Raw genomic sequence first — 13,711 nt, forward strand, 5'->3', positions numbered from 1 at the left:
GATAAAATTACAAATACCAACTTTTAGCGTATGTATTAATTTATTCTCACTGGCAATTTTTGCGATTCATGTGAAATAATTAGAACTTATAGATTCTGTGTATAAACGTAATCAGTAGACGTTCTATTAATTCTAAAATGAACATGAAAATTCTTTGGTAATTTTTATACGCGCCTGAATCTACATCGTTAGATATTTGAAGTTAAAGTTTCATTATCAATCCAGGTCGATATAAAGGACAAGTTACATGTATATAAAAATAAATTTGATTTCATGTGCCGGGGATAGCGCCGCATAGTCCGCTAAACCTGCCTTTATTATTGGGCTTTTTATTATTTTTTAATGCCTAATAAAAAAAAAAGCCTTATAATATAGGCAGGTTTAGCACCCCTTACCGGTATATTGAAAATAATAACCAGAAAAAAAGAGCATTTATGCATATATTTGAGACCTTGAATTATTTGGATTTCAACACAAATAGAAGAAACATGTATAGTAAAGTTTATAGGTAAGCGTACTATACGTCAGATGTATTCTTTGAAAGAGCGCTTACTTCTGTTGTATCAACGCTATCCGCATACGTTATTGTGATTAAAATCAAATCAAAGTACACGACTTCTTATATAATAAGGGTGCAGCCGAAGGGCACGAAGTGCGAAGCACTTCTAAGGTAACAGATACACGAAAATATAAGAAAAAACACAATCTTCAAAATTCAATCCTACACACTGACAGCTTCAGTTTGCGGCCGCCATTTTTCATACATATGGGGAGTTGCTCCGGTACTGCTCTCTCCAGTAAATATATAAGTGATAATAATAAATTTTTGAAAATTAAAAGCTATAGAATGCAGTCAAAATATCCACCAAGGCGAAGATGAGCACAAGGAATCATGACGTCACATAACGCCAACAAATGGCGCGAAATCATAGAATTCGCATACGCGGCACTCCAGGCCTTGAATGGATACAGAGAAATCCGAATCTTTGAGTTCATTTCATTGAGTTTATGCTAGACAAGTTTTACATTATATACTTCTATAGTTTAAAGTGCGGCTTTTTTAAATATTATTATTTGAAATAGAAAATAAAATAAACAAGCAGAGCTTCGCTCTTCCTATGCCGTGCATGATTCATATTAAACAATCTGGCTGCGCCCTTAAGGTATTGCCTTCAGTCATATTAGGCTTATATATGGAGATATAAAATATGATAAAAATACCGATCAAAAACATATATATCAAATACTGTAAAAATAAGCTGAATCCGATAAATAAAACGTTTCGCTATCCCCTGCACAGGCTGCATTTGCTCACGATAAATTCGGATTTATCGCTAAATGAATATTTTGACAGCCTTTTTCACATATTTCTCAGCTTAAATTAATGCACGCAACAACCAAATAAAAGCAAAAACAATTTAATTTTAACGAACACAGCATTTCAACTGAGCTCATTTTCTTATTTGAGTGGTGGAACTCTTTTGTGTTTCAAGGGAGATCACTCTAATCGCTAACCTATTGGAAACCGGCAAAGGTCTATTGACGGAGGTAAATCTGCCAGAGTTATCTTTCTTGGTCCATTGTTTTCTAGGCATCTAACATCGTTGTTTCGTTGTACACGTAATGTAGTTTATTTTTAATTTTGAAGTATGTTACAAAATAACTGCAGCTACTTGTTAAATGTTTTGCACAGATATTTAGTATAATATTTGTACTAACGGAAAACTTTCTTTTAACCTAGTTTTCATGGTTTTTGTGCTGCACAGCACATTGTCTTTCTCGATACTCTAGGGGTTACTATCACTGGCGATATTTCCACCCCAGGACTATATCATAGCAAAAACACAGACAGCTCAGGAGAACAAAAAAAACTGACAAATTACATGCCTGTTATCCTTTGAAGATTACAGGGTGGGCAATGCCCAACTTCAATCAACCACAGTGTACCGTTATTAGACTATTTTGATGTACATCAAAGAAAATCTGTGTGGGCCTGTTAATGGTTAGTTTGTTATCATAACCTAGCTTCAATTTTACCATGAAATAGTCCAGGGGTGGATATAACGACAGTGAGTGTAACCCCTGGAGTAACGAGTATGCCACTTTGTCAGTTAAAGTAGTTTTTTTTTATTTTCGAAATTCCCCACAATATTGTATGCTGCTGATAGAAGTGTTCGCTAGTAAACATTTATATGTAGTTATCTTTCGAAATAATAATCTCCTATGAATAAGATAATGAAACCAATGGAAAATAAACCAAAATTAAGTTCCACAGAATGCCGTACTTTTATGAATTGTTATTGATTTTTACAGCGAGTTTTAGATAACAAAAATCTATAATCGTCTTTACAAAAGCCTTATAATTCATGCTTAAACGTCACATTAAAAAGTGAAATTGAAAGTTAACGTGTCAAAATAAAAAGCTTTTTGTGTTAATCGTCTACAAAATATTTCAAGCAACAAACAATTTGTCACGTTAAAACCCATTTCATGCTTTAACGTGTTGATGGATGCGTTTTATATGAAATAAAACACAACGGAACACTCTGAAATATTTTAATTTTATTGTTTTTAGTTTCGATACACGTAAATATACAGGGATTGGGAACAGGAAAGCAAGCTATTAATTGTTCTTTGTAAAATTAAACAAATATTTGCATGACTCATCAGAACGAGCTTTTGTTCGACTTCAACGAAGAAAACTATTTAAAGCTGAAAGTTAATTATTAAGAAGTAAATTGAGTGTAATTTGTGAATCATAGATATCGCATTATGTTAGATTATATGGTGTTCTTTATCTATTTCGGCCATTCCATCATTTCAGTATGCAGAGTTACCTGCTCTTGATGTCAAGTATATAATTACGTCATTGGTTTATGTGAAGATTAAGATGTAATTTTCACACAAATTGATGACGTAACACTTACCATGTTTCAACGTCAATGGAGTCAAGAACAGATATCAGTACTCGATAAGACGATGATGAAACATGACGGTGATTTGCTATTGCATCGTTACTGGTGAAGCTTTATGTCTGAGGTAAACTACATATTAAAAAAATGTAGCAAACATCACTCGATGGTCTCGAAACAAGCTGCTTTTCAGGTGTGATGAATATAATTTACGAGTTCAAGGTCAGGGAATCAATTTCTTTACAATTGTATTATGAAATTTGAATTATGAATGGATCTGAAAACAATGACACTAGACCTAAATTATTATACTACCTTAAGAATTGTAAAGAACATCATGACGTCATATGACGTCATTTTATAGCTTAGCGTTGAAGCAACTTTTCATTCAAAATATTCATGGAACACATAGTGGGATAAGGGCTAGGTTTAATGTTTTGTGTTTAAGGCAACAAATGTTTTTAGTATTTCTTTATGTTCGGTTCACATTAGTAAAAGTAAAATTTAATTGCGATTGACATAAAATCAAAATGATAAATTTGAGTTATTTTTCACGCAAACAATAGAACATCAGTAATTTTCATTTGATGTTCATGCCAAATGAATAGTCGAGTAAATTGAATCACATCAACATAGTTTCTTCACCAGAAATTAATCTAGCTTTAAAAAGCACTAAGCTCGAAGTTGCACGGTAACCATTCTTCCTGTTTGTCTCCTGACCGATTACACGTAGTTTTGCATTCAACTTAAGTTAAATTATCAAATTGCAGCTTGTATTTCAAGTCAGACTTTTTTATTTGAATTCGGTTCAGGATGCTGTCTTATTAATTAGCAATTATTGTTATCGTGGCAAAAATAACCCAGGACAAAGCAACAACGTGACGATTTAGTATCAAAAACGGATTAGATTGGTCGAACAATCGTATTTAATGGTCATTATTCACATTTCTTCTTAACACCTTACGTATTGTTGAATGTAAATTGGCATTGTGTTATCAGATTTGAAGTCAATGGTACAAGTGTAGTAAAACATTTGTTTTCGATTTAGATGAAAAAAAGTCTCCTGTCTGGAATTCGTAGTTGTTCGTGTTATATCTGATTTGTCAAAACGTAAAATTACAATAACAAGTTAAACATTAATAAGATTCCTGCAGTTATTCGAGTTGATTGTTTTAAAAGCTTGTAAACAAATTATTTGGTAATGCATGGTACACCTCAAAGGTCATCTGATTAAAGCAGTGTACGACAATGTATATCAATTACTTATCAAGAAAGAAATCGAGAAAAAGCTGGAGCGAATTATAATTAAGGTCGTAAATTTAGACATAAATCAAAGTCACGACTTTTAATTAAACGTAAAAATGCCGTAAGTAACGTCTACGTCTACGTTAACGACCAATAGTAAGGCTGGTTTGTTGAATTCAGAAATCTGTATCGTTTTTAGAAGGAATCCACTTGTAATATTTTACAAACCATGATAAGCTAGACATTCCTAATTAACCCATTTGGTGATACCACACCATCGAATCTCCAGTGGTTACTATCACTATCATTATAGTCGCAATGAAGGCTATGTGGACAACAACAGATGAAACAGTTGATGCTGTCCTTTGATGTACATCAAAACTAAAGAGTACCGACACCCTGTTATTGACTTATGACTGTAATGTTGGACATCGCTATCTCTTAAGTTCAAAAGAAGTCTCTGTTGGCCTGTGATTGGTCAGTTTTTTCTCCCGAAATGCCTTCAGGTTTGCTATACAATGTCCAGGTGTGGATATAACGACAGTGATAGCAACCCCTGGAGTATCGAGTATGGCAAATTAAATGTAGTATACACATATATGTACATTAGAATCCACGTTTGGCTAGTTAAGAATGTGTATATTTGATAAAAATACCAAAACAAAGCATTATATACATCGATGTGGAGACACAGTAAAACTTAACAAGGGAGACAATTAACAAACGAAGCGACGAAACACCTGGACACAGGTAAACGACAGTTTTAGACATTAAATGTTCAACATAAATACGTTTAAATTTTATTATACATAATGCATGTTATAATGTTATCAATGTGCATAGTTAAGTAAGAAATATCATAACATACACCTTTTGTTTTTTAACCGTGATTATTACATATAATGATATACTATAAAGAAAATACAAACAAACATAGGTAAATAAATAAATAAATAAATAAACAAATTTATAAATTACAAAAATACAAATTGAGACAAGTACTTCACAATAAATGTTCGTTGCCACAAAGACAATTCAGTTCAAATGATTACTACCATTAATGAAACCTTATTGATCCTTGATAATAAATAATATATCAAATCTGTAAACTTAGCACTATATAATTTAAGGAGATGCTTGTAACCAATTTTCGAGTCAATGATTTAAAAAGAAAAAAATGTAATAATACAAATAACAAAAAAATTAAACTGATGAAATAATAATTAAAACTAAGGTGCCTTTTAAGTACTGTAAAGGGTCTTCCTGCCATTAACACCAAATGGTCATTGTTTTGTGTGTGCTAAATTCAATTTTAGATAATTCCAGAAAATCTGTACTAGCATTAATCAAGTAAATTCAAAAAGATTTATTGTAAATATAATTGATAATACACCATTTATCAATTAATTAATTATGACTGGTATTTATAACTATTTGTATACATACTCAATATCTAGTCACAACCATATATAGCATGATAATGCCCATATTCACTCAACCATATCATTGACAGTGTCACTAATGGTTTTATGGTTACCTCTCTATTCTTTGGAATGACATGGTTCAATGAATTAAAATCTGAATACATTCTTAACTACATAAATTTCTAGCAAGTAGGTTTTTTGTAATTTAATCCATTAATCTTCATATACTATGGTGAATTTTCATCTGTGATGTAAACAAACATCTTATCGGTGTAAAATAAATTATATCTAGTAATACAAAATGTCCTTTATCAGGAGAAGAAATCATTCAGAAAACAAATCAAATGTTAGCGCAGACTTATGGTAACAACAGCCTTGGTCACCAAACATTTGTTCAGCGTCCGTATCAATATCCACAAATAGGATCACACACGTTCACACCTCTCCTAAGACAATAACACAGAGGGATATCATCGATTTGTTTGGCAGTTCAAAGTACATTTTTCATGCAGGGATTCTGAATTGCTATAACAACCATTTTCGCACCAGGAAGCTGAGTCCTAGAATCCCCATCACGCAGATATTATTTACTGTGAAGTGATTGGATGAATTGCATCCATCGAAGTTGCACGTTTCTAGGCAACCGTACACCATCTCTGAGCTGTCACCGATCTCGTATTTGATATCGCCACAATGACTACCCCAGTCCTCGTTGCTACACTGTCGAACAAGTATTGAAGTCCCGTCCTCTGGAAAGAAAACACCAATGTGTTAACGTCAACATTGTATAAACACAATCACTGGAACACAACAAGATTGTATTGTTTATTATGTTTTCATCTTTTAAATTGATTTTATTGCACAGCAAATTAGATGGAAGACTCCCAAAGGAGAGGAGATATATTTTTAGTATTATGTTACTAGAGTACAGCAATTCACTAGTATATATTGAGGACTGATCTAAAATCCTTCCGTGGGTTTTTATACTTAGTCATTGTTTTCCTTCACGATATCACACCCCCGATTCTGAACCCCCCTTTCTTCCACAAAAAGACATAAATAGAAGAATCACAACCCACCAGTTGTGCCATTTAGAAAACCAACAATTGCATCAACATAATTTATCATTTGAACGGAAAAATATCATAAATATATAGATTTAAATGGAGCCACCGAAATGTAGAAAAAAATATGGTACATAACATTTAGGAAGATAATTGAGTTCCCTACATTATTGACAGCCTACACAGTTTTAGCAACTTTCTGACTACATCTTAACCACATTCACATATTGGTGTCACTAAAATATGTTTATAAAAGAACAGGTATTGAACAGTAGGAAAATAAATAAAACAACATTAAAATGCCGCCCGTAAAACATATCCATAGTATTCATTAATTCAAATACCTAGACTCCATGGGTATTAACTATGCTGTTAGCAATTGTTATATGGACATTATATCGCATCAACTGAGCAAACGCCATCGATAATATGGATTTTACTTTAGCGAAAGGGTAATCGTAATTTGAAACCATTTACATTGTATTTTTCATGTCATGTTACTCACTGGTTAGCTTTCCCTGCTGGTTATATAAGACATTTAACTACGCGACTGATATTGCAATTATCGGAATATGACTTGGATGAAAAAATCAAACACTGCCAATTCATTATGCAAAGTCTTGTTTTGTTAACAAAAGCTTCTCTTTACATCTTTTTTTAAACAAATTGTTATCTATAATATGATCTATGTTATAATTAATAACTTAAAGTTTTCAAGCCGATTATGCACTGTGGTTAATAAGTTCTACAAATACCCGTGTAAAATAGTACTTTGTGCTTTTGTGTTTAATGACCATCTCACGTAGTTTGAATTTTGTTTTCGTGTCATTATTAACCTTATCAGGGTTGTTCATGTATAAACCCACCGAATCCGGTCGTTATGAAACCAATAATAACCCAAATTGTTATTTATCAGTAGTTATTTGACATATCCAATAAAATGACCATCTAATATCCCCATACACGTTGAATAATTAACATTAAATCATAAGAAATGTTAACATATCACTGGTTTCTGTTATTTATAACTGTACGTATCTTTGCATGAAGAGTCGTCTGAGCGGCATGCTTTATTTGTATTTCGCAACCTTTAAATGACTGAAGTCAATTAAGATGTTGTTGCCATTAGAATAAAGTCCGTTTTTTATGACGAAAACTCAAGTACGTACTAATCCTCAGTACGTTAATGCCAAAACTATAGCCCTTCAGCAAATGTATTGGAAAATAAGATCTTTTTAAAAATTCTTAATCTAATTAAACATATAAAATATTGTAAATATGTTGAATACATTTATCACTTGCTGTTGTTAATTATCTCTTAATCTTCAACGATATTTATCCACGTTCTCGTTGATATTTCCCCCGTTGGTTTTTCGAAAGTGACAGAAGTGACTATAAAACATGTTTATTATAATTTGTTATTGAATGGGTTGTTTGTAAAATTTTATACATTTAAGGATAATTTGCATCAGATGTTGGCATTAGGTAAGAGTCGTTTCAGTCGATCCGGACTATAAACACATTAGACAGTCTGCTTTTCAGTTCTAAGATAAGCTCTACTCTATGATTCAGATACTGTAAAGTGGAGAAATATCGGTTTATTTTATTTTCACAGAAATCTGCAAATTCTTAACACCAGCGATTTTTTTAGAAATTCAATGACATATCTAAGATCAACTTTTCTTAAAACCGCGAAATATTGAGCCCGCAAAGTTACAGAGCTATACAGTCAAAATACAATTGTAATTGAATCTGTCCAATTTCATGTCAATAAATTCCAGATCAGTAAACTAGGATGAGGGGTCGTAGTCCTTAGAAGCCAATACATCAACGGAAATGACGTAGTGCAGTGTATTGTGGGTTTCCGCCGGTGTACTGGTCGCCTACCTGTATCATAATAAGAAACATAAGGTTTTTACGTGGCTACTTATTGATTGTATTTATCGAACGATTTGATAGACAAGAAATGATTCCACTCCATCAAGCCCGGTAAACAATCTAATGATGTTCGACTTATAACCTTATTATCTTAAATGTGCTAATTGTGCTATCCATTATTACTCTGGGTATACGGCAAGCAGCTACAACGCAGTAGCGATCAATCAATGCGATTTTACTACGTGAATCCTTTCGAGGGCGATGATCTCTGGAGATTGAGGGATACCAACTATCTATCAAAAGGTATGCTTCCCTGGAACAGCTCCATGCTGAGTATGCTGGGACAATCTTCTCGGTATCCTCTGATCCGACCGACGGCCGTTTGGCCCATCAATTATTCCTGTTCTTATGGTAAATTATTTGTTTAGGTCGGCCGGTACAGACCAATAAAGAAAGGTCAAGAGATAACCAATTTCCAAGAATAAACATTTATGATTTTGTAATAGTTTTCTGTGCAACTAGATGAGATTCATGTAAGCTTTAGAACTGATTTCATCAACGGTTGTTTTTGCCGATTATTCATGTTTTTGAATGTTTTGATTAGCATATGTTTCCTGATGTTTAAAATATTATGAGTCACTACATAAATGTATATTAAGAAAACTTACAAAATCTTGAAATAATAATTATTATGTATTCGCCACATTGTGTAAAAAAAACGTAACTTGGAAAAATTTGGCGTTTTATTTTGTACCTCGATAGGGGGTGGGGGGGACGGTTTAATTTTGATGTGTTTAAATTTGGCGTTTTGCATATTCCTCTGTGAAATGTATCATTTTGGGTAACAACCTTTCAATGTAAAACCGATGTGAATGGATTTGACGCCACACTAATCCTTGATCTTCATCTAATAGATAAATCATGGCATACCATAATCAAGAGGATGGACAACAATGAGTCCGACAATTTTTGCTATTGATACTGTTTATGTAGTGAAATGTTTGATGAGTTTAATTGTGGCACGTTTGTGCTTAACGCCAAATAAAGCCAAATTATCCCAATGATAAGGGTATATCGTTGATAGAAATTATAATCTTAACTTTACATAATAAGAGTTTAAACACATAATAGTGTTTAATACATTATCTTATTCTTTAAGATCTACGTTATCCTAAAGTTTTAAACATGAATTTTATGTAAGTAAAACATATTTAATGTCTTAAAGTTTCCTTGTTAGCTATAAAATGTAAGTAATTTGATATGTAACATTTATTGAGTAATTTCCCATCGGCTCTAAGTTCAGGAGAGAAAGTGAAAACTTTTCTGATAAAACATATGATTTCTGATAACATTTACGTTCTTCAATGTTTCAAGTGTTTCGTATTTAAATTGAACATTTGTTTTAAAACGCTGTATCTATACATTTAGAACTGCATACCACAGACTGTGGAAAATTATGTAACATTACAAATTCTTTCAAATATCTTCTGCAGCACTGTTTACCATAGCACTTTACAACTTAAAGCTTTGCGATTAGATTTAAAACAAACATAAGTAAATGATAAAAACTAGTGTTTAAGACCAGGACTCCAAAACGTTAATGATACACCGTTCACAGTTAGATGCCAGTTTACATTTGTTAGAAAACCATTCAAGCTGTGCAACGCGTAGGTAAGAATAACAATTAGGTAATCCGCTGAATATTCAAACAGCAGGATGCTATCAATGAATGCTTAAAATGCACGGAATGAAATCATGTATATTGTATCTATTTTAGTCTTGCTATCTGTAATAGAGCCTGGCTATTATTTGCAATAAGTTTTCGTGACAAAGATGTCGATTCAGGAAGAAGAAAATGACATATGGATTCGAAAGGTGGCGGGTTTCCCAAGACTTTGGGAGGTACATGTATAATGACAGCCTTGGTGACATAATCAAGAATACTTCGTTTTCTCCCTTTTCCTTATAACGATGCAGTTTTTGTCTTCTTATTATTTCATTGGAAGTATTTTACGTGAAAATTGATTAGTTCTGAACCTTTAGTAAGTGCTACATTTAGAGTGAAATTGAGACATGCAATTTTTTTATATCTTAAGAGTGTCATCATGAGCCCTTCAATAACGTTTTTGTGGATATCAGTTGCACTTTTAGTTTCGGGTACTGTTTTTTTTGCTTATTCGAACGAATCCTTAAAAATGCTCCGCCGCCGACAAAGCATATATGATATTCATACTTTGAACAATAATTGGTGTTTAATCATCTATATATACGTCTAATTAACACAGAAAATAATATAAAATAATTTATTTTGCCTTTTGTTCATTCACAATCAGAACTTCATTCCATAAAAATATAGTGCCATGGATTTTTTTCGGGATGCAATTATTTTTCTTTTTTTTTTTATTATAGTTTTGAAGTTCAAGTTAAATGATTGTAATGATGTATAGTAAATACCTTTTGTAACTGAAGAAAAAAGTAATCGTTTGCTCCTGTTTTCAAAAGCAAAACAATACCATTTTTCAGCGGTAGAGCATCTTTAAGTTCGAGAAGTCTCTTATGTAACTTCATATACAGTACCAATACATTGAGTATGCAAATTATTGTTTTTTTTTTGTTTTTTTTTTTTTTTTTGAATTTAATTTTACCTTGGAATTTCACTGAATAGGATTAAAAAGATGATTTAAAACGAAATCAGCAGCACTCAAACATACTGATAGATTATATACAAAGCTAAAATGTATAAAATTGTTTGTAATTAAATAAAATTGTAGCAATTAAGATACGATTCCGGAATTTAGTCGCCGAAATCTCTCACTGGCAATTTTTGCGATTCATGTGAAATAATTAGAATTTATAGAGTCTGTGTATAAACGTAATCAGTAGACGTTCTATTAATTCTAAAATAAACATGAAAATTCTTTGGTAATCTTTATACGCGCCTGAATCTACATCGTCAAATATTTAAAATTAAAGTTTAATTATCAATCCAGGTCGATATAAAGGACAAGTTACATGTATATAAATATCAATTTGATTTCATGTGCCGGGCATAGCGACCCTTAGTCCGCTAAACCTGCCTTTCTTATTGGGCTTTTTATTATTTTTTATGCCTAATATATAGACTATATATTAGGCCATTAAAAAAAACCCAAAAAAAAACAAAAAACAAACAAACAAACAAAAGCAACCTTATAATATAGGCAGGTTTAGCGGACTAAGCGCCCCTTACCGGTATATTGAAAATGATAACCAGAAAAAGAGCATTTATGCATATATTTGAGACCTTGAATTATTTGGATTTCAACTCAAATAGAAGAAACATGTATAGTAAAGTTTATAGGTAAGCGTAAAATACGTCAGATGTATTCTTTGAATGAGCGCTTACTTCTATTGTATCAACGCTATCCGCATACGTTATTGTGATAAAATTAAATCAAAGTACACGACTTCTTATATAATAAGGGCGCAGCCCTTAGGGCACGAAGTGCGAAGCGCTTCTAAGGTAACAGATACACGAAAATATAAGAAAAAACACAATCTTCAAAATTCAATCCTACACACTGACAGCTTCAGTTTGCGGCCGCCATTTTTCAAACATCTTGGGAGTTTGTGCGTTGCTCCGGTACTGCTCTCTCATGTAAATATACATATAACTAATGCAAATGCATAACAGGAATAATTAAACTTTTTTTTCATTATTTTTTAAATGATAATAATAACACTTTGAAAATTAAAAGCTATAGAATGCAGTCAAAATATCCACCAAGGCGAAGGTGAGCGTAAGGATCATGACTTCACATAACGTCAAGAAATGGCGCGAAATCATAGGATTCTCATAGGCCTTGAATGGACACAGAGAAATCCAAATCTCTGAATTCATTTCTTTGAGTTTATGCTAGACAATTTTTTACATTATGTACTTCTATTGTTTAAAGTGCGGTTTTTTTAATTTCTAAATTATGTCTTCTACATGAAATAGAAAATAAAATAAACAAGTAGAGCTTCGCTCTTCCTATGCCGTGCATGATTCATATTAAAAAATCTGGCTGCGCCCTTAAGGCCTTGCCTTCAGTCATATTAGGCTTATAGATGGAGACATAAAATATGAAAAAAATATCGATCAAAAACATATATATCAAGTACTGAATCCGATAAATAAAACGTTTCGCTATCCATTGCACAGGCTGCATTGTGCGCACGATAATTTCGGATTTATCGCTAAATGGATATTTTGACAGCCTTTTCACATATCTCTCAGCTTAAATTAATGCACGCAACAACCAAATACAAGTAAAAACAATTTAATTTTAACGAACACAGCATTTCAACTGAGCTCATTTTCTTATTTGAGTGGTGGAACTCTTTTGTGTTTCAAGGGAGATCACTCTAATCGCTAACCTATTGGAAACGGGCAAATGGTCTATTGACGGAGGTAAGTCAATCGCGACATCTCGGAGTAATTTCCGTGAACCTTCGGAAATATATCACCGAAGATTACCGGAAATTTCTCCGAGGGATCCTTGGGAGGTAAGTCTGTCCAGAGTTATCTTTCTTGTCCCTTGTTATCTAGGCATCTAACATCGTTGTTTCGTTGTACACGTAATGTAGTTTATTTTTTAATTTTGAAGTATTTTACAAAATAACTGCAGCTATTTGTAAAATGTTTTGCACAGATATTTAGTATAATATTTGTACTAACGGAAAACTTTCTTTTTAAACTAGTTTTCATGGTATTTGTGCTGCACAGCACATTGTCTTTCTCGATACTCTAGTGGTTACTATCACTGGCGATATTTCCACCCCATGACTATATCATAGCAAAACTACAGGCAGCTCAGGAGAACAAAAAAAAAACTGACAAATTACATACCTGTTATCCTTTGAAAATTACAGGGAGGGCAATGCCCAACTTCAATCAACCACAGTGTACCGTTATTAGACTATTTTGGCGTACATCAAAGAAAATCCTTGCAGGCCTGTTAATGGTCAGTTGGTTATCATAATCTGGCTTCAGTTTTACCATGAAATAGTCCAGGGGTGGATATAACGACAGTGAGTGTAACCCCTGGAGTAACGAGTATGCCACTTTGTCAGCTAAAGTAGTTATTTTTTTATTTCCGAAATCCCCCACAATATTGTATGCTGCTGATAGAAGTGTTCGCTAGTAAACATTTATATGTAGTTAGCT

The 13,711-nt window shown here is 32.7% G+C and overlaps 1 protein-coding gene across 1 annotated transcript in view; it reads right to left on the minus strand.

The window, feature by feature from the left end:
- Nucleotides 1–2,550: 2,550 nt before the first annotated feature.
- Nucleotides 2,551–13,711, minus strand: part of LOC138323876 (UPAR/Ly6 domain-containing protein bou-like) — a 78,937-nt gene continuing 67,776 nt past the window's right edge. The window contains exon 3 of the mRNA XM_069268783.1: nt 2,551–6,330. Within this exon, the coding sequence (XP_069124884.1) occupies nt 6,107–6,330 (224 nt within the window). The 3' untranslated portion in view covers nt 2,551–6,106. The remainder of the gene's footprint in view (nt 6,331–13,711) is intronic.

The sequence above is a fragment of the Argopecten irradians genome, chromosome 5, assembly GCF_041381155.1.
Source record: "Argopecten irradians isolate NY chromosome 5, Ai_NY, whole genome shotgun sequence".
NCBI lineage: Eukaryota > Metazoa > Mollusca > Bivalvia > Pectinida > Pectinidae > Argopecten > Argopecten irradians.